Here is a 22,952-nt window from a genome sequence, read left to right as displayed (position 1 = left end):
TATCCAAGGGTATTATGATAAGTGCAGCGGTGGTGGTAGCTGCGGTGACAGCAGTAGTTCAGTGGTGGCAGATAAGGCAGGTGCCGGCACGGTACTCCACTCATGGCGAGCGTCCGAGACGGGACTGAGGTATATCTCAACTATATCCTAAGTTTTAAAATGAGAATGAAACTCCGTTTGTATGGGAAAGTGAAATTCGGCCGAGCTTGCCGGAGACCATAGCACTTGTCACTTATAAGCAGAGCTACCCCTATGGTTCACGTCCCCTTACTAAAGTAAATTGTCAATAGTGTGGAATAATGATGATGATTGATATAAAGGGGCCAACTGACTATCAGTCCACCGGACGATATCGGCCTCAGTTAGAACAAAAATTTGACAGGCCAATACCGTCCGGCGGACTGATAGTCAGTGGGCCCCTTAAACTACCCTGTCCTTTCCCTGATTTCTGATTTCAAACTATCTACATACCGAATATCATCTAAATTGATTTATGCATGAAGAGGTAACAGACAGGCACTTTCACATAAAATTAATAATATTATACATTTTATTTTGTACACTTAAAACTTAAATCTATATACATATTATATACACACTTAGCACACACATATAAACCTTGGGGCCATGGGGACCAAGTGCGCGTCGGCTGTATATTTGGCGACGCGCCTAATAGAGGCCTCGGGCGACCAGAGGGCTGGCCACTATTTCGCACAGCGTGTTAGTATCGCTATACAGCGTGGAAATACGGCCAGCCTTCTGGGCACCTTGCCCATTGACGGCGATTTAGGCCAAATTTTTTACCTATAGGTTAAGTTTTATTATGTTTGTTTTTGTTAATTGTTTTTGAAATAAAATTGCTTTAATGGATAAAAAAAAAAAAAAAGAAAAACCTACACTTAAAAACTAGGTGGACAGCATGTGCATCTGGTTCCAGTAGTAATGGAAGGGACCATCTTCCCGTCCTATTAAATAATATTATTAATAAAAAAAATAAAAAAATATATATTGATAATTAGTTAATATTGCCTAGTAATTTTTCAATTCATTTTCTGTTTTGTTTCAGATGAACTACCACTGCACAAAGTATTGAAAGTATATTGAATCACAGCAATAATTATGAGATATTATTAGCTAATAGAATTTAATGTTATTTATCACAAGTTATGTTATTTTAAGAGGTTCGTTTAATTAAATAATTCTTTTAATTAATATTTTTTTAATACCTTACTATAGTTTGTCAAGTCTCATTTCAAACATAGACAGAGAGAATCATACTATCTTTGTCTTACACTAGTACTAGTATGACTAGGATGAGTATAGTCTTTTTGCTCTTATTTACTGACAATTTGGTTTGACCGACTATATACTTGCACTATGCAAGCGCCCAAGCGGGACATTGCTATAGTCGCTATAGACATATATCGCATCGTTGTCTCGCTCGCACAAGGGCAGTGTGCGGAAATCGTATCAATGTGATAAACCCGCGTGGAACCTTGTTTTTAGGGTTCCGTACACAAAAGGGTAAAAACGGGACCCTATTAATAAGACTCCGCTGTCAGTCTGTCATCAGGCTGTATCTCATGAACCGTGATAGCTAGACAGTTGAAATTTTCACAGATGATGTATTTCTGTTGCCGCTATAACAACAAACAATAAAAAGTACGGAACCCTCGGTGCGCGAGTCCGACTCGCACTTGGCCGGTTTTTTGTTATATACCAAATAATACTAATACGTGACTATGGTTGCACCAATTTGTTTATTTGGTAACTGGGATATTACCACAAGTACGTATATATTTTATATGAAGGATTAAAAAATAAAACAACAATATATGAAATATCCTCTATTTATTTTTATGTATTAACAAACTAGCCAATCACTGACTCAAAACATTCACCAGACAAAATAAATCACAATTCATCCTCGGTAGGATCAGGCACCTAAATGACTGCCAGGCCACACGACCAAATGCAAAAATGGTGGAGTAAATGGCAAAAATGGACGTGAACAGCCTTATGGCTAATAATATCAGTTTGTAAACCAGAATAGATGTCATATACTTAAGAAAAAGTGACCAAGCCCTCCGGTGGCCGAGGCGGGAATCGAACCCGCGTCTTTAGCTTACGCGGCTAACGCCCTAACCACTAGACCACCCGGCCACGTTGGTACCCGTTCCAAATTTTCTAGTATGCCAATCATTGAAAGGCTAGGCGCTCTTGACCAACTCTTAAGGGCGAGCAGTGCTTGCACCTCCTATATGAATCCCTTACGGGATTACTGTATAGCGAGAGAGATGGTGCTGCCATCTATACAAATACCTAGTTGTAACATTAGTTTGGTGGATTACCTCATTGAACCAGTCTGTAAATCTATGATGGGAGCCTCGCTTGCCCTCCAAGGCGCAACACACTCCATTTTCTTCAATCTACTAAAGTAAGGACGCTGAGCACGAAAATTTTCAGACCGCCGGCATCATCGGCGGGATAGCAATATAATTATGCGCGTGCGATAGAGATAGGACATGGCGGGTCCAATGTACTTGACAATTATGAAGGAATCCATCAAATAAATAATTTTCTCGGCAGTTACGGACATGAAAGCTACGTTAATATGCTTTGGAATGATTAAAATGCCTTAAACACATTCAAAATGCCTGAGAAATTAATAACGGCGTACGTCTGTGACTACTACTATTTGGAAAACAAAATGTATGGGCTACACAAATAATAAACTGTACTATATTTCAAACGAAATTTTGTACAAATGTTTGCTTACATAATAACTGTAATATTACAGACTCGTCAAAAATGGGAGAAAAAATGAATTGTCGTGTGACCTGAAAATAATCAGAAAGAATCAAGCTCTTTCTTGCTTCTAAATAACCGGGTGTTGCAGGGGTCTGAGCAAACTATTTTTTTATTGTGTAAATGGCAAAACATAACAGAAAAATAATGTTCCCGATACAAAACTATAAGAATGTCATTAAAGTAATAGGGGATCAGACATTAAAATGTACGTTTTTAGAAATATCTACGAATTAGTTGTAGAAAAAGTCGTACATTATGAAATGCAATGGCTTAACTCTTACGTCGGTTATGAAATTCGACGAAGTTAAATCCTTTTTACTGTATGTGTTTTTTTTGTTTACTAGTAGATTTGAGCTAATTTTATTTTTAATACAGTGATACCCTATTAAAAAACATTTGATCAATTAAGTTGTTCGGTTTAAACACATTGTTTCATTATGTAACTGTTTTAGATTTCTGCAAAGGATAATCTCTGAAGATCTACATAATTATGTTGTTTTTTGGTGTGGAGAGATCCAAAACTGTACAATAAAACTTTGGCTAAGCGTAAGTTGCTCCGCTTAAAAAAAAATAAGCAAGTGTACCCCACAACATACCCAGTATGGACTTTATAAAAATTTAAAACACATATTCTAAACGTCTAGACGTTATAAAAATATCAATGCGTGACAAGAGCTCGTGAAGTAACATAAAAACACTTTGTAATGGATATTAGCAAGTATTAGGGCCTGTTTCACAATGTCCAAGTAAAGTCCTGAATAAGCTACTTACCACTTATCTGACGAATAAAGTCATCGTTGGCGTTTCACAATCTCCAAATAAGCTTTATCTGCTGGATAAAGTGCTTTTTTTGTAGGAAATTTTATCTGGCAGTTAATTTATTTGTTAATTAGCTATCCAATACTTTACTTGGACATTGTGAAACAGGCCCTTAGACAAGCATAAGACAGCAAGATTTTAAGCACCACCATCTGTGATCTATTACAGTAGTTTTTAATACAGGACTTAAGGAATTGAGGTCTTCTAAAAGACAAATTGAAATTGACAAACTCGAAAATGATCTCGATTTCTCTTTAGGATGTTTGTACGTTCTTCAGAAATTTGTTTCTACGTTAATCATTAGAAGTTATTGCGAAAAGTCAAATAATAAGACTTCAAATGACTTCAAAATTGGGAAGACTGCTTTGGACAGTTAAATTGACAGTTGGTTTTTTGTTTCTTTTGGATGTAAAAAAATATTAGGGAGCGTGCATAAACTGTAGGGCGCAGCACAGGAGACGTCAGATTTTTAGCGCGAGGCGTAAATGTGTAGTTTATGCTTCCCAAGTAGCCCACAAGATGGCAGCACTTGCTTTGGCGTGAAGTGTCAATGTACAGTCGAGTTTATAAATATGTATAAATTTTTTCACCTTATTGCAATGGATTAAGGTGAAGAAATGTACACATATTTATGAACTCGTTTATGGTTCCGATTCAGGCCACAAGATGGCAGACCCTCCAACGCGTACGGTCCCTGTTAAACCAGCTGTTAAACAGACTTTATTTTGGTTAGGTTTTCAAAAAGTTATGAATGTTGGTGCAAATGGCTTATGTTACCCCACGCGCCTCATGTAAATAATCGTAGAATTGATTACATACAACTTACAACATATTATCTTTTTATAAAATTAATATCCAAAAAAAGTAGCTGGTTTCTTAATTTCTACTAAATTAGATGTACAGTTAAAAAAAATCTACATGTTTCAATTTATATCATTTCACATTTTTGAAGCGATACAATCATTATATCACGATATAAATGTATGTTTTTATGGCAACCCAATAAAATGCAAATTAAAAAACCCGCTACTCTTAAAATACAAGTCTGGCAACACCGCGCCGTCGCACGCAAAAAAAAAAACGGTTTGTACTAAACATGAAACATACGATTTTAGCACTAACCTTTACATAAGCTGTATAACTTTTTCTTTGACATTTTCGTCAATGATTATTTTTATAAGCGGTGGCTAAGTCAATGTTCGTCAAATGTATGACGGAATAGTCCAAAATTTCATTGCTTGAAAAACACCATAGGCGGTGATTGTTATTTTATTATCCAATACAATATACTGCATTTAAATTGCCACTTAATTTAAGTATTAAACTTTAAATTTACTTGAGTGGATCAACTTTTTTTGTGTTATTTCGCGCCGTTGTCCAAGGGACACATCGCAGTCTGTTAGAATAAATGTTGTATTAATGGCTTATAACTACCACAATTGTACGTTTGATCAACTTAAATACCATAAAATCAATATTTTAAGTTGTTTTATCCCCTGGACAACTCGTGACAAGTGACACTAAAAAGTTGTTTCACCCATTTACAAAAAGCCATACAATATCTTACATTCACTACGTAACCAAATAGTAATATTATATATTATTACATTTTTTGTCTTTAGACGTTACAGTTAGGCTTGTATTAATAATTACCGCTATCCATATTGCTTGTCATGTTTTTTTGTGGATTGTACTTCTTAATTAGATGAAAGTTCAGAAATCTCTAGTTTTTCAAGTTTTAGACAAAATCACACTCCAAGGTAAAGGCAGGTCAATATCAGCCTCTAATTGACCGAGCATTAGTGAAGGTCTCCGTTTCGGCTTGGACTAAAATGATTTCGTAAGTCCGGTTGTTCTCTTCTATAGTCCGACAAGAAATTGTAGAAAATTATTGCGGGCGCCACTTCCTACGCAACTTAAATTTTTGACGTCAAATGCTTAAACAATTAAACATGGTAAAAATTTTGTATGGATTTTTTTCGTTCCAGTTTAATTAATTTCTACTGTTTTATGTCGCACAATACAGGTCGCATTTCTCAACCGATAGTCGCGAAATTTTGTTAAGTAAATTCTTGAATTAAAAAAAAAAAATGCCTATTCAGTTTTCGAAATTTTTTCAAAATGGCGGAGCCATGGGGGCTCGCGAGGACTACAGCTCAGAGCAATTATTTTCTAGGAACATTCCTGAAAAAAAAAAACATTCCTAGAAACCAGTGGCTGTCTGAGACCTCGCAAAGCCCCATGGCTCCGCCATTTTGAAAAAAAAAAAACCCTAAAACTGAATCTACAAAAAATTCTATTCTAAATGTCCTTACGCCACCATCACGTCACATGGAGACATACATATGTAGGGTAGAGTAGGAAACAGTGGCTCAGTCGCTCCAATATCGCCTCTATCATGTTGGAATTAGGTTGAGAGTGGTTGAGAGCCACTGTACCCGGCTATTCATTCCGAGCCACTGTTTCGTACCCTACCCTATGTATGACAAAGTTAGACATTTTGATAATAGTTTTGGTTGTCTAATGGAGATATACTTGACTACTAAGGAATGTCAATATGGATTTCTGAACTTTCATCTGCCAACCTTTAGGTGCTATGTATACGTTTATGTAGTACTATCATATTGAAATAACTCAAAATAAGTAAGCATAGTGCTCACTCCATACATCAGTTCTATTACCAAAACGACTATGATTTTTGTAGTCGACATCTAGCGTCAAGTAGCGGAATTATCAGTACTGCTACTCGACAATAGATGTCGCGACGAACGGAAAGTCTAATGCTCAACAATTTTCAGGTAATATTATAACCGGAACTCTTATTTTCAACTCCTTCTGCTTGTAATATTAGTTGTAAATTGTTAAGTAATCTTTTCGTCAGTCGCGATACACGTGACATCTATTGTCGAGTAGCAGTGATAATTCCGCTACTTGACGCTAGATGTCGACTACGAAAATAATAGTCGTTTTGGTTACAAACCGGATGTATGGAGTGAGCACTATGCTCTATGCTTGCTTATTTCTTTATGGTATTATAGAACAGTATGCATAAATGTCTATAAAAAGCGATACAAAACTTGATTTCGCCACATCGCTTCGTGTTTGTGGGCTCTACATAAACTTACACGCCATTTTACTTATTCCAGATAATTCAGAATATGGGAAAACTAAATGTCTAACATTTTTGATAGACACATCAGTACGTCAGAAGAAATCTGTCTCATTCTTGCGTCAATATCGCTTACAGAATGTAGTGCATAATTATTTTCCATCGTATTTTCACCGAAACGTACGTACGTAAAATACGATGGAAAATAATTATGCACTACAACTGTAAATCTACATAGATAAAGTGTGACAGAAATAGCATAAATCTCATATTTTTTAAGGAATTTGTACTATATACTATTGTATTATCGCTGACACTTAGACCCAATGTTCTGAACTTTCAAGAACAACGAAAGACTCAGTGCCTCTTCAATATGACCCATGTATGTGTATGTGTGTTTTGTGTGTGTTGTGTGTGTGTGTGTGTGCGACGGCGGAACGCAGTTTACTCGCGCAGTTTAAGCGCGTGGTCCTTGATGGCGCCACCGTCGCCCTCCGACACGTAGCGCTTGCGGCCTCTGTCAATAAAAGAAAAATATTTAATATTTTGAATTATACGACCTCAAAATAACATAAGTTTCCGATATTGCTGCACTATAATAGGGATGTTATCTGATTTTAAAATAAATTATTTCACATCCTGCACGAAATAAAGCACCAGAAAAATATTAGAAAAACCTAGTCCGCAGTTATTTTCAGACACAATTTCTATTTAATAAATCCGAACGAACTATGAAGAGAAGGTAACTTGACGGTGACGTCATTGTGCTGTTTTTCATATAGCTTCCATAAATAATCGTTTTGATAGTTTCTCTTTGGGATGACAGATGTCGCCGTCATTAATTTAATACCTTAAGTTGGTCAATTCGTGGATTGTATATGTGTTGGATGTCCGATATTAACGAAATAATTGCAAGAACGTTTGGACAAACCCGTCTAGAACAATATCGAAGCACATGCAAGAAACCCTACACCTGCAACAGCTGTAACACACCTGCTCGGCATGCGTTTGATGACCACGTCGCCCAGCTTGAACTTCTGCTGGCAGCGCTCGAGGAAGCGGTCCAGCATGATGTAGGCCAGCGGCACGTCCAGCACGATGTCCGACATGTCCTCCAGCACGCGGAGGAAGCCCTGTAACCGTCGGTAATTTAGTAATGTTCGAGACTGCGATGTCGGGATGCAAACTCAAATGTGTGACATCCAATTTTTTAATTTTATTTATTAACTGTAAAACTACCATTTTAGAAATATTATTGATACGAAAGTAAGTTATTATAAAAGTAAAAAATCATGACAAATAAAGATATCTTTAGGCTTAGAGCTCATACGGTTAAAATTTAACAATAGGGCGTGATTTCGATCATTAGCTGGTATAATGAGTTTCTCGGGACTATATATTACCTATGTCACAGAATAAGTAATAGTATTATCATACAGAACGGCCACGCACCGCCCCGCCCCGACTAGAGTTACCTCGCCTAGATTGACGGCCGTTTGCCGACCGCTCAGTACTGTTTTTAAGCAACTCACTCACACTATGACGCATGACGCGTGTACAGACGTGCCGTTCACACATAGAAACGCAAGTGATTTTTGATGTAAAGCGTGTCCGCCCTGTGCCTATGTGAAGAAAAACATCGTGAAGGTTGGAAGGTCTATATTAGCAAAGCACACGATTTAGTAAAAACTAGGATGCCTAGTGCGGGCTTAGGGATGATTCAGGATGCCACCAGAAACCGTTAAGATGTGGTTCAGATTTTAATGATTTTCAGATGAGGAGGATAAAGAAGTTATTTCTAATGTCGGCTGTACAAGTGTACACACTCGTCGAAAGCCTCTCGCCGAGCCTCGGTACCGCTCCGATCCACTCGGAGAAGCGCGAGACGAGATAAGAGAGCAGCATAAAAAAAAAAAAAAAAAAAAATGTGACCTGTAAAATTTGCTTTTACCAATAAAGTTCTGTATTCTGTATTCTGTATTCATGTACACACTCGTTCTCGGCGTGTCTCGGGGTCTCTCGCCGAGTGTGTACAGCCCGCCTAAGAGTTCACAGAGCGAAGAAAATAGTATTTGTATCAACTCACCCGGTCCATCTGGTCGGGCGTGACGATGACGCAGCGCCTCAGTTCAGCCAGGAAAGTACACAGCTGTTCTTCCACCGAGGAGTTGACTGTCTCCACCGCGAGCAGGATTGTCTAAAAAAAAAAACGAATTCTTATTGCCGTCATAGCTTGTTAAACATGTATAAAAAAAATTACGATATTGGTCTTGACTTGAATAATACTAGCATTTTTGTGGTCACGTTTTTACATCAAGACAAAGAGCCTTATAGGTACTTAATTGTATTACGCCTTCTTTATATTCTAAAGTATGCAATTATTGTCTGTGTATTCACGGCTACCAGAAAAGGTGCGTCCAGCTCCAGCCCTGCCTAGCGAATAATGCGCCAGTTACGCACTACGCTGGGTTTGCTTTATTCCGGCAAATGCACTCGCTTTATGCGAGCATCAAAGACTTAAGGATGGTACGTAATAAGGCTTCCGATACTGTTTTCTATGACGAATGATCACGTCATGCTTTTTATAGAAAATTGAAGTGTCGGATATTTCGAGCCGAGCCCGGACCGTTCCAGCGGTCATCGTTTATGCGGCGCGCAACCAGACTTAAGAGGCCGGTGTCGATTTTAGTCGCAAAAATGCAAAATTGATAGATTTAGTCGGTGAAATTGTACACCTTTTGTTACCTAATTGAAATAACAAGTACTGGTTTCTATTAGCACGTCTTCTTATCTTACCTTTTATCAGATCAATTTTTTGAAAACAGACTTACTAAATTAGTAATGTTTGCTTTTCTGATGGACGTTTAGGTAAACGCGCGTAAAGTACTGATTTTGTCGCTCTTATTTGTAAATTTCGTAAAGTTTGGACGGCTAAACATGGTAATTTTGTATTACACATATCCTGTACTTGACGTTTATCAGACTACATTTTTATTATTATGTGTTTGAAGTAGTGTAAATGAAAGTTATCGCCCGACTCCTGGGACAGCCTCTTACCTCGTAGACGAGCTCGTGGTGGAAGTGCGGCACCTCCAGCTCGCGCACGCAGCGCATGGCCTCGGTCAGGTCCCCGCAGGTCAGGTACTCCTTGAGGAGGAGCTGGATCTGCCGGATCAGGGACTTCACTGGCCTGGAAAAAAAAGTGGAGTTAGAAACAGAGCTCTGACGACACACAAAGCGGCAAATGGCGACAATACTCACTAACAGCCCCGACCACGCGATATTGCCATTGAAACATGGATGTGACGGATACAGTTGATTCATTTTTTCACCTTATTGCTTAAGGTGTAGAAATATATACATTTTAATAACAAAGTCTCATTTTGGGTCGCTGAGCCAACGGAGTAAGTAGTAAGTAAGTTAATAACAAAACTTCCGTGAGACACAGACATATGAAATATATTAATAACGGGTCACTCACCCGGGGGTTTCGACTTAAAATACGTGAGTGACCCGTTATTAATATATTTAAATGTATACATATTTATGAACTCGACTGTAAATAGACGGATTCACATAAAAAAAGCCACTTCGCGAGGAAATTGCCGCGCAAAACAGCTCATTCCCTTTTCGGCGCGTTCCCTTTAGGACAGCCCATTATTGCATAATACCTATGATAATATGTGACATTTTCATCCAAAAGGTACCACATTGTCACTTGTCAATAAGGTTGATTTCAAATTGAAGCTATATGGACATAGCGCCTTATTGACAACCGACAATAAGTACCCTTTTGATTGAGAATGGCACATATGTTCTATTGAATAGTAATAATAAGAACGGTGCGGTTAATGTAAACCGTACATTGCAAGGAAGAATATACCTGATGCCACCACCGACTCCCCAAATGTTGTCGAGCCGGACGAGACCCTGCTTCATGGAGAGCAGCGTCTCCGCTCGGTGGATGGCTTGCCTGCACCAAACAAAACGAAATTTATTAACATAGAAAGAAACAAGCCCAACGCAGTAGTTTTCCACTTTTAAATTTATTCTAGGCTTAATAGTACAATCGGATTAAGTCTAACCTCGAAATCCTTCCAAAGTTATGAAATTTTGTATGTATGTTAATTAAAGGTCTCTTTTTCATGTCCACACTTTTTCACATTTGGGGACCTCGAGGAATCGCAGCCATCTTGGAAAATGTGTACCATCCTGGAGAAATTTTCGTTTTACTCTAAATCTACGTTCTCTGTGAAAATATGGTGTAAGGCAACATTAAAGCTTATTAAATTCTACACAAAAAAGTCCTAGATATCTTTGCGGAAAAAATACATCTTGTTACAGAAAATGATAGCTGAATCAAGATTTAGCGCTTATACCCTACCCTTTCAGGGGATATTCTCTTAATAGGAAACTTGTGCTACATGCATACTTTACCTATAATACGCCCTGTAGTATTATAGTAAAATATATGAAAGCAAAGTCCGGATTCGTCGTGAGGGTCGCGAAGTTGGAATCTCGACACAATGCGAATTTTAATTCGTTTGTGGTGAGCGTGACAACTAAACGTCTAGCTTCACCAAGGAGTTCAAGGGTGTCTAGTTTCGGCGGCTGCTTTCGGCACTGCGGGATTGAGTAATGCATCGCAACCATACTGTGATTTGTAGTGTTTAATTTTAAAATATATTTTTATAATATGGTATTTATATATGGGCCACTTTGCCTAAAATAAAGATTATTGCATAGAGTAACTTATACTAGAGCGGTACTGTCATAGTAAATTTTGTAACCCCAGTAAATTCACTGCCATCTGTCGACACACTTTAAAACTAAAAATGAAGATTTATGAAAATACGATAAAATGTATTTAAATATGAATAAATGATTATTTTTATTTGCATTAATTATTTTTGTGATTTTGGCCCATTTTCACTGATATGCATTAAAATTGTTAAATAACAAACGAAACCGTCAACGCCATCTATACGACAGTAGGCCAAAGCTAGTAGCGCCCTCTGAACGAGAATCAAATTTTCTTGATTTTCGAGGCACGTTTTTTCCTTAGACTGTATCCATCTATTACGGAGTTATATCTATCTTTGATTATTGCATGAATCATATCATTCGTTTTTTTTAAGGCATCAGTAGCACAAACTTAAAGCCCTTGAGACGGCAACGCCGTATTTTAAGGTGCAGTACCTTGGGATGCCGCCATGATCCATGGTCGCTGTCATATTGAATGAAAATGGCGGAGAATGGAAAATATTATCGAAACATCCCGCATCGGCGTTGTGCTTCCCGAAGGGTTAGTTATTTTGTGAACCATACCTAGCGGCAGCATTGAGCGGCGCGTCGCGCTGCTGCGAAACAAAGCGCGGCGGCAGGCAGTCGTCAGCGACGCAGCGCGCGATGAAATTGGAGAGTAGGACGGCGGCGTCGGGAGTGTCCAAGACCAGGTCTGGCAGCTTCTCCAGGAGGTGCTCGAACGCTGCAACATAATCATCAATTATAGACAGCCTTCCCTTGACATTAACGCCTAATAATTTAGTTTATAATTTGATTTGTTCCCTAGTTGAATTGATGGCAGTACCATCTCTCTCGCCATACCGTAATCCAGTAAAGGATTCGTATAGGTTCGAGCACACACTGCTCGCCCTTCGAGTTGGTCAAAGGCGCCTAGCCTTTCAAAGATAGCATACACCAGAGAATTTGGGACGGGTAACGCCGTGGCCGGGTGGTCTAGTGGTTAGCCGCGTGAGCTGAAGACGCGGGTTCGATTCACGCCTCGGCCACCGGTGGACTTGGTTACTTTTTCTTTAGTGTATGTTATCTATTTCAGTTTATTAACGCCTCGGCTACGAAACGCACACTCTCAGCGTGCACGCTCGACGCTGATAGCTTCGTTAAAACAAATTTATGGCGGTCGGCGTCATCGTCAACGAATGAACTTATTGGTCTAGAAAACATAGCCATTTAATATATCATTTAATATGTATTGTCGCTTTGGATATGTCCTTTGAAATTACCTGTTACATTTTGATGCCGTGACCAGGATTTTTAACCAGTGGAGCTTATTTTTTATTAAATAGGTCACCATAGCTATAACAATCTATGTCATAAAGGAGAGCTTGACGGGCCTTTTGCTCCTTTTGCAGTATCTTTGTGAATTTCCTTTTACCTTTTTGGAGCAATGACCAGGATTTTCAATTCAACCAAAGGGTATCTTTTTTAATACTTATTTATAAAAGTCCACTTAGCTGAGGCTATATCCTTGGCAGAGAACACCTTTCCATACAGATCCGACACCAAGCTATCTCACAGCGGCTCGGCTTATACTCTAAAGCCGTCTCTGTAATAGTCTCGCAGACCAGATGGCTTCGCTCTATATAATCTAGGGGAACTAGGTATCTTACGGGCATTATGGTGTTTTTGTAAGTGGCATGTTACATTTGGTGCCTTGTCCAGGATTTTTTACTAAACTTTTGTTTTGTAATATTTTCTAAAGCGGTCTTACCTAAAGCAATATCCTTGGCAGAGAACACCCTTCCATACAGATCCGACACCAAAACTGAAGCCATCTCGCAGTGGCTTGGCTTATGCTCTAAAGCGGTCTCTATGATGGTCTCGCAGACCAGGTGGCTCCGCTTGGCAGTGACGAATTCGAGGAAGTCCTCGGCGGCCGCGTTAGTATCGCCGTGCTCGAAGTATTCGAGGATCACTGGCTCGGACTTGCGCTGTGGAAGGAAATGGTAATATGGATATTGATACTCATACTCATACTTTATATCATAAAGTGAAAAATTACTTCAAGTCATAAAAATTTAAATTAGCACAGTAGAAGTGTACGCCTTTGACTAATTTCTCTGGCATTGTGTATTGCTTTGATACAGTTAATTCCTATTTGTCCACATGAAAAATAGGAAACATTTAGTCGACAATCCGAATTTACTTTGGAAGTAAGCTAGTAAATATGAAAGCAAAAACAATAACATCTTACTCAATTCTAGTGACTAATTTGAATATTTTGATTTTACATTTTGTCACTGTGTTTGTGTTCTATTAATCTAACTCGTTTGAGCCCGCAGTGCTAGTTTAAATAAAAAAAATAAAAACTTTATTTCGGAACGTTCAAAATTCCATACAATATTGTTAGTACCATCGTTATAGCTATGTGTTAGTTTTGAGACAAATAACAGTACTAATTCAAATGGGGTAAGTCATAAACCGAGGAAAGGTTTCGTACTCGAGGTAGCGAATGAAACAGATAGTTTAATATGTGATATTTTCTATAAAAAGGGACCTTATTGTCGATGGCGCTTACGCCATTATAAACGATGCTCCGATATGAATATAATGCCGCGCGACGCTGTGCGGCGTAAGCGCCATCGACAATAAGGTCCCTTTTCATAGAAAATGCCCCATATGATCGTACGAGTATACTAACAAAACGAGAATGTGCTTTTCTCTACGCGAATTTTAATTATTCATAATGTTTAATGGGGAGTGATCATTAATTTTAAATAAAATAAGGGGAATTGTCCATTTACCTATTACATAAAAATAGTTAGTGTTCTATCTACAGGTGAAGAACTATTATGGATGGTAATTTTCGTCTATTTTCTTAAATAACTTAATAACTGCGACACAACTCGTGGATAAAACAGTTCTCATTTCATAATACATAAGACGTGTCGCTCGCGCGCTAAGTGTGAAGCGTCTCAAATCCGAAGACAACAGATATCGATCGCGTCAGACCCAGTTACGGGCACACGTGTATATTTCATACGGACAAGTCTACGACAGTATAGCCTGCACAGTAAACAAGGAAGCGAATATAAACGTTTTCAACCCTCGTACAGGGGTTTTAAAACTGGGTGTCTTGGCACTGTTTTAGAGTGTCGGGTACGGGTATCACTTGACTATCCTCCTGCCCCTATTATCTAGATTTCAAATTGAGTCGCCCTATTGAAAAGAATAGGAATAGGAAGTAAATTACCAAATCATAAAGCGCGAAAAATTAATATTACACACTTGTTGGAATGCGACGGGAATGGTCATAGACGATAAGGCGACCATCTTAGTCCTACTGCCGGGCTAGCACATGATTGGCGCGAGAGTATCTCGCGCGACATAGACTACCCGTCCCCCTTTAATTCATACAGTTAGTAAAAGACGGGTACACGGGTAGTCTATCTCGCGGCGAGATACTGTCGCGTCAATCATGTGCTCGGCCTACTGGTAGAGTAGGACATGGATATGTTGTCAAATGTTTAAAAAACATCGTGAGAAAGTAAACCTCCTGACATCATACTTTTTAGAATTCCGTACCGAAAGGGTAAAAACGGGACCCTATTACTAAGACTCCGCTGTCCGTCTGCCTGTCACCAGGCTGTGTCTCATGAACCGTGACAGTTGAAATTTTCACAGATGATGTATTTCTGTTGCCGCGACAACAACAAATACTAAAAAGTACAAAACCCTCGGGCGGGCGAGTCCGACTCGCACTTGTCCGTTTTTTTTTTGTTTTTCACTGCATTCAAAGAAAATTGATTAGATTATTGTATGAGTGCAAATTAATGTGCCTAGGAGTTTTATAATATATGACAATTGATAATATTTCATATTTTTCATTTGTCTCAAATCTAAAACTATTTCGAGTAAAATGCATATAGAACGCAAAAAAACCGGCCAAGTGAGATTCGGACTCGCCCACCGAGGGTTCCGTACTTTTTAGTATTTGTTGTTATAGCGGCAACAGAAATACATCATCTGTGAAAATTTCAACTGTCTTAGCTATCACGGTTCATGAGATACAGCCAGCTGACAGACAGACAGACGGACAGCGGAGTCTTAGTAATAGGGTCCCGTTTTTACCCTATGGGTACGGAACCATAAAGAAAAGTTTGTGTTTATTTCGTACATACAGCAGAATAAGAAAAACGGGCGGGGTCTGATGCAGGCTGCGTCAGACAAATGTGAACGCAACCATATTAAATGTATGAAACCGATATGCGTCACGACACGACGACAACACGACACGTCAGACAAATGTGAACCGGGCTTTAAGGTGATCTGTGGCACTGGCACCAACAGAGTCGCTTGCATTGAAAACTCCAATCACGCACTTATGCACCGAACGTAGTTTCGCCTTGCGAAGGGAGAGGTAACATCAACACTTTGACCAAAGGTGAACTTTATGTGTTTATAATAAGGCTTACAATTTGACAGTTGGTTGTGAATGGTACCTGTCATAGTCTGTCATTGACCCGTGTTGATACGCGTCGCACGCGCATCACATTGTTAGGGCTGCCAAAACGATTGTCGACCGGTCTGGCCAAGTGGGTAGTGATCCTGCCTGTGAAGCCGATGGTCCTGGCTTCGTGACGTCAGGATGGCGGGTGGACCTCGGCGATTTCAACGAAATATTTATAAACATATTGTACCTTCAGTGTACCTTTAATAAAAACCAGTGTACCTCTCTCTAAAACGGATTTATTTAACAAAAAAGGTCCAAGAAGAAAGCTTGCGAAGAAAAAACTAAATTTTAAGCGAAATCATTCTTATATACGGTGACATTTCGAATATTCTTCTGCCACGTTGTCATTTTTTGACAGGTCAGGAGGCACAGACCCAGCTTTCAGTCGAAATTGAAAATTATGTAAAAATATTTTAAATTGTTATTAAATTAATCAATTTTTTTTTTTTTTTTTTTCAAGCTATAAAATATACTTACCTACAAAAAACGAACGCAATTACAAAGAAAATACCCCTTCTAATAAGTCGGACTGCGGCATGGACCCCATGACACTGGCGGCGTTACCTCTCTGTATTGCAAGGGAAATACGTTGAAAGAGGTACGCGCCAGCCCTGGGGTCCCCTGAGGTGTCGACCAGCCGCGCCGACAGTGCTCCCATGAATATTTTCATGTCGGCTGACCAGGGACCCAAAGTCTCAACCGCGAGCGCCGCAAACTCATAGTCGTTAAGCAACGCTGAGTATTTGCGGCGCTTGAGTACTTGGGCCTGGTCTGCCGCAGCGCCGGCCCGAATGCGGGTCCCCTGAATATGGGACTGTGCAAAGGTGTCGACACAAGTTGCGTCCCACACCAGGGCCCTTCCTAATTTCCACGGCACCAACGTGGCTCCGTCAGGACGCTAAATTAAATATGTTTTAAACATAAACAAAAATATTAAATTATAAATGTCTGTATTTTAAAGGTGAAACTCATTTATACCTTGACTTCATACAAATATTTCAATTATAACATAACCTACATACTTGGTTCGTACGAATTAGTGACATAATAAAAAAAAAGCTATAACTCCCTATGGAGTCACGTCAAGATTAGGGTAAACCTTTCTAATAAAAAAACCGGCTAAGTACGAGTCGGACTCGCGCTCGAAGGGTTCCATACCATTACGCAAAAAACGGCAAAAAAATCACGTTTGTTGTATGGGAGCCCCACTTAAGTATTTATTTTATTCTGTTTTTAGTATTTGTTGTTCTGCATCATCTGTGAAAATTTCAATTATCTAGCTATCACGGTTCATGAGATACAGCCTGGTGACAGACAGACGGACAGACAGACAGGCGGACAGACTAGCGTTGAAAAAACCGGGAAAATTTGGCTCGTTTTTTTTCAAGTTTCTTACTTAATTAGGTATTTAAACAGGTAGGTTAAGGTTGCATGTCTAATGTGTTTGTTTATGGCATTGACACTGTCATCACTCAACAGTGGCATTGTGTGTGACGTATTTATTTTTTCTGAATAGAACTGAAAAAAAAAACCGAAAAAAAAAAACAAATTTTGTAAAATTCCCGAAAAAAACATCCCTAGGACAGACGGACTCGGAGTCTTAGTATAGGGTCCTGTTTTTACCCTTTGGGTGCGGAACCCTAAAAAAACGAAGTATGGTTCAAATTAAACTTACAAATTCATCGTAAAATCGTAAAGCATGAATTGTACGAATGTATTTTTTCAGCGCGTGCTCAGTTGGTGTTCTGTTCTAATTATAACTTATCTCGCATGTGGGGCGTTTACGAGCCAAATGAAATGACAATAACAAAAACAAACGAAAACTATATAATTAACCACGACACACAGTCTGAGATATTGACCGTCCGAAGTTGAAAGCAGAGCGTACATATACGTGTATTTAACACATTCACTGCCAAAATGTTTGTAGCTCTACGCTCGTAGCCGATCCCAGCGTTTTCCCGCTTTGTAGAGGAAAGAGACTACGAATAGAAAACCCGCCGAGCGGGTTCCCGGCACCCAATGTGTTAACTTTAGATTAACCCTTTAGACGCCAATGACGGATATATCGGCACCGCAGGTCCAATGCCAAAGACCGATTAATCGGTCGAAAACCACAGAGCAACATAGACCTACGTGCATGTGCATAAAGTTAAATTTAAGTTTTGACAATTCGGTGACGTGGCGTCTAAGTGACAGCTTTTGTGTTTGACACGGCGTCGAAAAGGTTAAACTAGCGACCCGCCCCGGCTCGCACGGGTAAGTAAACTTTAACAAATTATACACCAAAACCTTCCTCAAGAATCACTCTATTGACAGGTGAAAACCGCATGAAAATCCGTTCAGTAGTTTTTGAGTTTATCGCGAACATACAGAATGACGCGGCGGGGCATTTTGTTTTATAAGGTCAGTGATGCCATTTCATCCTTGACTTCTATTCTATCGGCGCGCGGTTCGACAAATTTCCTCGGACACATTTTTCCTCAGAAAAGATAGTTTTGTTGCCAAATTTTCATTTTTGATACAAGCCTTTATCGCTGACTGTACTTTTCTTTCAACGGTCAACTTATCGAGACAGTTTTAACAAACACAAATAAGACGTAAACATGGATAATTTTTTTGTTTATTCACATTGAAGACAAAATATTACAATTGATTCGTCGATCCTTGCATTTAAGGGTCTCCGGTAAACTCGGTTCTCCATACAAACGTAGTTCCGCTCTCATTTTAAAACGAGTAGCTAGTTTGCTCTAAAACTTTGTACTTACAATAGGATAAGGTATATCTGTCTGTAATTAGTTTATGTAGCTTCAGATATCACAGTTTAAAAAAAAGCGAATATAAGTTTTTCATACAATACTTGTTTTTGCTCTATTTCGTTTGTTTTATAAACTGGAGCTATATACTAATCTCAGACCTAGATGTACCGCATGTCAGTGCATGTGCAAAGTTTCATTATACAATCCAACACGTAGTTTTAAAATGAGAGCGGAACTACATTTGTATGGGAAGGTGCAATTCGGCCGAGCTTGCTGGGGACTCTTAAAGCCCTGCTCAGGAGCCTCGCATAACATTTATATTATAATATGTGACGTTTACAACCAAAAGGTACCACATTTTCGCTTGTTGATAAGGTTGATTTCTAATAGAAGCTATATGGAAATAGCGCCTTACTGACAAGCGACAATAAGTACCCTTTTGGTTGAAAATGGCACATATGAACTTGCGACCTTCTACTCCTGTTAAGCCAATTGACATTACCAGACGTTTAGTTAAAAATGATGCAATTTTGTATGTATTTTAAATGCAGTTACACACAGAAAAAAAAGTTGACGAACCAAGAAAAAATTCTTGAATCAAGAAAATTTTAAGGAAGACTCAGATTATTTTGAACAAAAAAAAAGTTATTGGTCTAGATAAGAAAAAAATTCTTGAGCCATGAAAAAAAATCTCGAGCTAAGAACTTTTTCCTTGGTTCAAGATTATTTCGGTCTTCCTTCAAATTTTCTTCGTTCAAGAATTTTCTTGGTTCATGTCAACCTTTTTTCTGTGCATCGTTTCAAGTTAAAGTGTTTGGTGTGCGACGCGATCGTTTTGAACAACGAGTTATAAATGATATTTAAAAAAAAATATACCCTTGTTGGTTGTCGATAAAGTTGGTTTTTGGCTAGCAAATTTATGGCAGATGCTCCGTATTGACATAACACTAGTATTTTGCTTGAAAATCGCACAAATGGTGAATTTAAACTGCAACAGTGTGTAGAAATATGCGGTGCATTCAAATTTGTCAAAATAAGAAAAAACTATAATAAATAATACTTTTTGGAAACAAAAAATATGTCAATGTAGAGGTAATTAAACGTCCTTTAAATTGATACTAATATTAATTAGTTAGTTCAATTAGGCTGAGAGCTAGACTCAAATTAGTCCAATTTGTGCAAAAGGTGGGATTTTTTCGATAGCCAATGTATGAGAATTGTAAGGGGGAAATTCAAAGGGCTGGTGGGGGTAACGGCACCACTTTTCAGCCCGGCAACATAGGGTTTCTAGGAGCGTAGGAACCCCACTACAAGGAAGGATTTTGCAAACGAACATCTCCTTGGAGCCTGCTCTAACAACTGCTACAAGTACATGCGGCCCACACCAATGTTGGTGTCTAGCCATAGTGGTTGCCGCGCCCCGCTACGGAACGGACGCCTGCTCGCGCTTGCGCCACCTAGCGGTCATATACACGCGTTTTGTTAGAGACTGAACCTTCGGTACCAAGTACTATTATTGATTCTGTGTCTATACTAAAATTACAAATGCAAATGTAACTCGTGTCTGTCTGTATGTTACCTATTTAGGCTGAGCATATAGTTCCGGGAGAACATACCTATTATAGAAATCGCAGACAGAAGCGAATTTCAAGTCAAACAAAGCTAACTCTGTAGCGATTTTGATAGCACAGACTGTGCAAGTGTTATTTGCATTTTTTATAAATAAATTATAACAGTTGTAAGTGAAAATATTTTCCTTATTTAAGAAAGTGTAAAACGGTTTTATTACTTTTCGGGTCGCCACTTTCCCGAATGAAGGTTGAGGGAGACGATGGCTGAGATACGCGTCGTACTCGTGAACGGGTGCTGTTTGTGGAGACCGGTCTGTTTAAGTTTACACGGGCTTCATGTTACATGCTATGTAACTTTACTTTTGAGTGGCATTAACGTGAGACACTTCATTCGGTTCTTGTCTGTCTGATTTAATTTCTTGTCTTATAATTACTTATATAACAATTCAAGTCTTGGAGACCTCTTACACCTCTAAGGATAATTTGATGATCTTTTTTTTAAATTTATTATACATATTTTATCTCTGACACCTAGAGACTTTTACATCTCTAAACAATTTTAGTAATTGCCTGTTGTTTGTATATTTTTTATTAGTTTTCTTTTGTTTGTGTAATTCGACATTTAGACTGGATACATCTCTGACAAAGTATCTAATATTTTATTGATTACATATTTGTCATTGTTTTTTGTAAATTTTGGTTTTGTATTGCTTGTAAAAATAGACATGTAAAAGTGCCCCTGTGGCCTATTTGCTGAATAAATGTTTGATGTTTGGGATCACTAGACTTATATTGACCGGGATATAGACCGTGATTATGATTACCTTTTGTATTGTTTATGAGCTCCCGATATTTCGACGCAGTTAAATCTACGGTCCGGTACGGTACGGTTAGTTAGTTACGGTCTATATCCCGGGTTAATATAAGTCTAGTGAAACTAACCGTGAATCATTCAAAACTCTTACTTTTGGGATATTTAATAATAGCAAATTCTAACAGATGTTGGAAGGTGTTGCAATAATGTGCCCGTCGTGGTAGTGGTTACGTTCTCCACCCACGACCGCTACGCAATAAATACAATTTAATAGCAGGGGAGCCGACGATGCTAAAAGTCGCATTTACAATCGGGTCTTAAAATTAATTCGCGATAGACCCGATTGTGAATGTGATTTAATATGTGTTCAAATCAAAACGCGAAAGTTTCAAATGTTATGATGCTAAATGGTGCAATAAAAACATTTTTATCTTATCTTATCTTTATCTTAAATGTGTAGTAACTGGAGCGTCGTAGAGACCTATTAGAATCGAAAGATTAGATGATGGGAGGAAAAAAATGTTATATAATATTTTCTTTTTAAGCGTGCACCCGGCTTGATGCGTGGAAAAATGTAAAAATACCGGACAAGTCCGAGTCGGATTCGCCCACCGAGGGTTCCGTACACAAAGGGTAAAAACGGGACCCTTTTACTAAGACTCCACTACCCGTCTGTCTGTCTGTCACCAGGCTGTATCTCTCGAACCGTGATAGCTAGACAGTTGAAATTTTCACAGATGATGTATTTCTGTTGCCGCTAAAAAACAAATACTAAAAAGTACGGAACCCTCGGTGGGCGAGTCCGACTCCCACTTGTCCGGTTTTTTTTAGTATTTGTTGTTGTAGCGGCAACAGAAATACATCATCTGGGACAAATTTTAACTGTCTATCACGGTTCATGAGATACAACCTGGTGACAGACAGACGGACAGCGGAGTCTTAGTAATAAGGTCCCGTTTTTACCCTTTAGGTACGGAACCCTAAAAACTGTTATGTGGAACAGAAAATAATAAGTACAAGTTTATTACTCGCAATCAGCGATTTTCTCAAAAGCTTGTAACTTGTAATACAAGTGGAAGTCCCTTTTTAACAAAAACTGTCAAAAAGTGACATCCGCTTGTATTACAAGTTACAAGCTTTTGAGAAACGGGCCCCTGTAGAATCAATCCATATTAAGGACTGACATGCTCACACATATGTAGGTACATATGTGATAAAAAAAACCTCGCCTTTCTAAACGTCAGGTTTTACTTACCAGCCTGCTATTAATAGTCACACGAACCGCCGCCTAGCCGCCTTCATACAACATTTAAGTAACATATTATCTATGTCTGGTAATAGTTTTCGTAGATATGTAATACAAAGAAAAAATTGTACCTATAACAATTTTTTGCAACGAAAACTAGTACCGACATAGATATACATATACGACGTAAATATTCTTGCCAAATTTCATGCAATGGGGTTGGCCGGTCGAAATAATTAGCATAGCTTGCTCTGTCAAACCCTAGAATTGTGTCAAATTTTTGTTTTTTTAATGCCCTGGATGCCAGCCCTTTAAGCCAAATCTCATAGAAAACTGGGCAAGCTATGATGGCGCCATCTCTGCAAACCTTTGACAGTTGCCAACCCCATTTATGCATGACGTTTTCAAGTTAGTGCTTAACTTGTATTGTATGGGAGCGGGTTATGTGCGGCGGGTTCATGTCACTCTTAAAAATTTAAAACGCAAAACATTGACTCAAGTGTGTCGAACGTCGATATCGTTGTTTGCTCGCGCAAGGCCGATAATATCCGATTAAAGATAATCGTG

The 22,952-nt window shown here is 38.7% G+C and overlaps 2 protein-coding genes and 1 non-coding gene across 3 annotated transcripts in view; 1 reads left to right on the top strand and 2 right to left on the bottom strand.

Annotated features, from left to right (window-relative positions):
* LOC134752117 (syndetin) overlaps positions 1-6,435 on the top strand; it is a 64,529-nt gene extending 58,094 nt beyond the window's left edge. The window contains exon 5 of the transcript XR_010128737.1: positions 6,387-6,435. The gene's annotated coding sequence lies outside the window, so the exon portion shown is untranslated. The remainder of the gene's footprint in view (positions 1-6,386) is intronic.
* Positions 1,835-22,952, bottom strand: part of LOC134752158 (programmed cell death protein 4) — a 31,319-nt gene continuing 10,201 nt past the window's right edge. Inside the window, exons 3-9 of the mRNA XM_063687762.1 lie at positions 13,254-13,473; positions 12,068-12,227; positions 10,623-10,712; positions 9,797-9,929; positions 8,826-8,936; positions 7,733-7,872; positions 1,835-7,256 (exon numbers count right to left, since the gene is read on the bottom strand). Of these exons, the coding sequence (XP_063543832.1) occupies positions 7,184-7,256; positions 7,733-7,872; positions 8,826-8,936; positions 9,797-9,929; positions 10,623-10,712; positions 12,068-12,227; positions 13,254-13,473 (927 nt within the window). The 3' untranslated portion in view covers positions 1,835-7,183. The remainder of the gene's footprint in view (positions 7,257-7,732; positions 7,873-8,825; positions 8,937-9,796; positions 9,930-10,622; positions 10,713-12,067; positions 12,228-13,253; positions 13,474-22,952) is intronic.
* Positions 2,092-2,163, bottom strand: Trnat-cgu (transfer RNA threonine (anticodon CGU)). Its single transcript has one exon. It is a non-coding gene; the product is annotated as a tRNA-Thr (tRNA).

This window comes from Cydia strobilella, chromosome 24 (genome assembly GCF_947568885.1).
Source record: "Cydia strobilella chromosome 24, ilCydStro3.1, whole genome shotgun sequence".
In the NCBI taxonomy this organism is placed as follows: Eukaryota; Metazoa; Arthropoda; class Insecta; order Lepidoptera; family Tortricidae; genus Cydia; species Cydia strobilella.
This window is presented reverse-complemented; position numbering and strand designations above follow the sequence as displayed.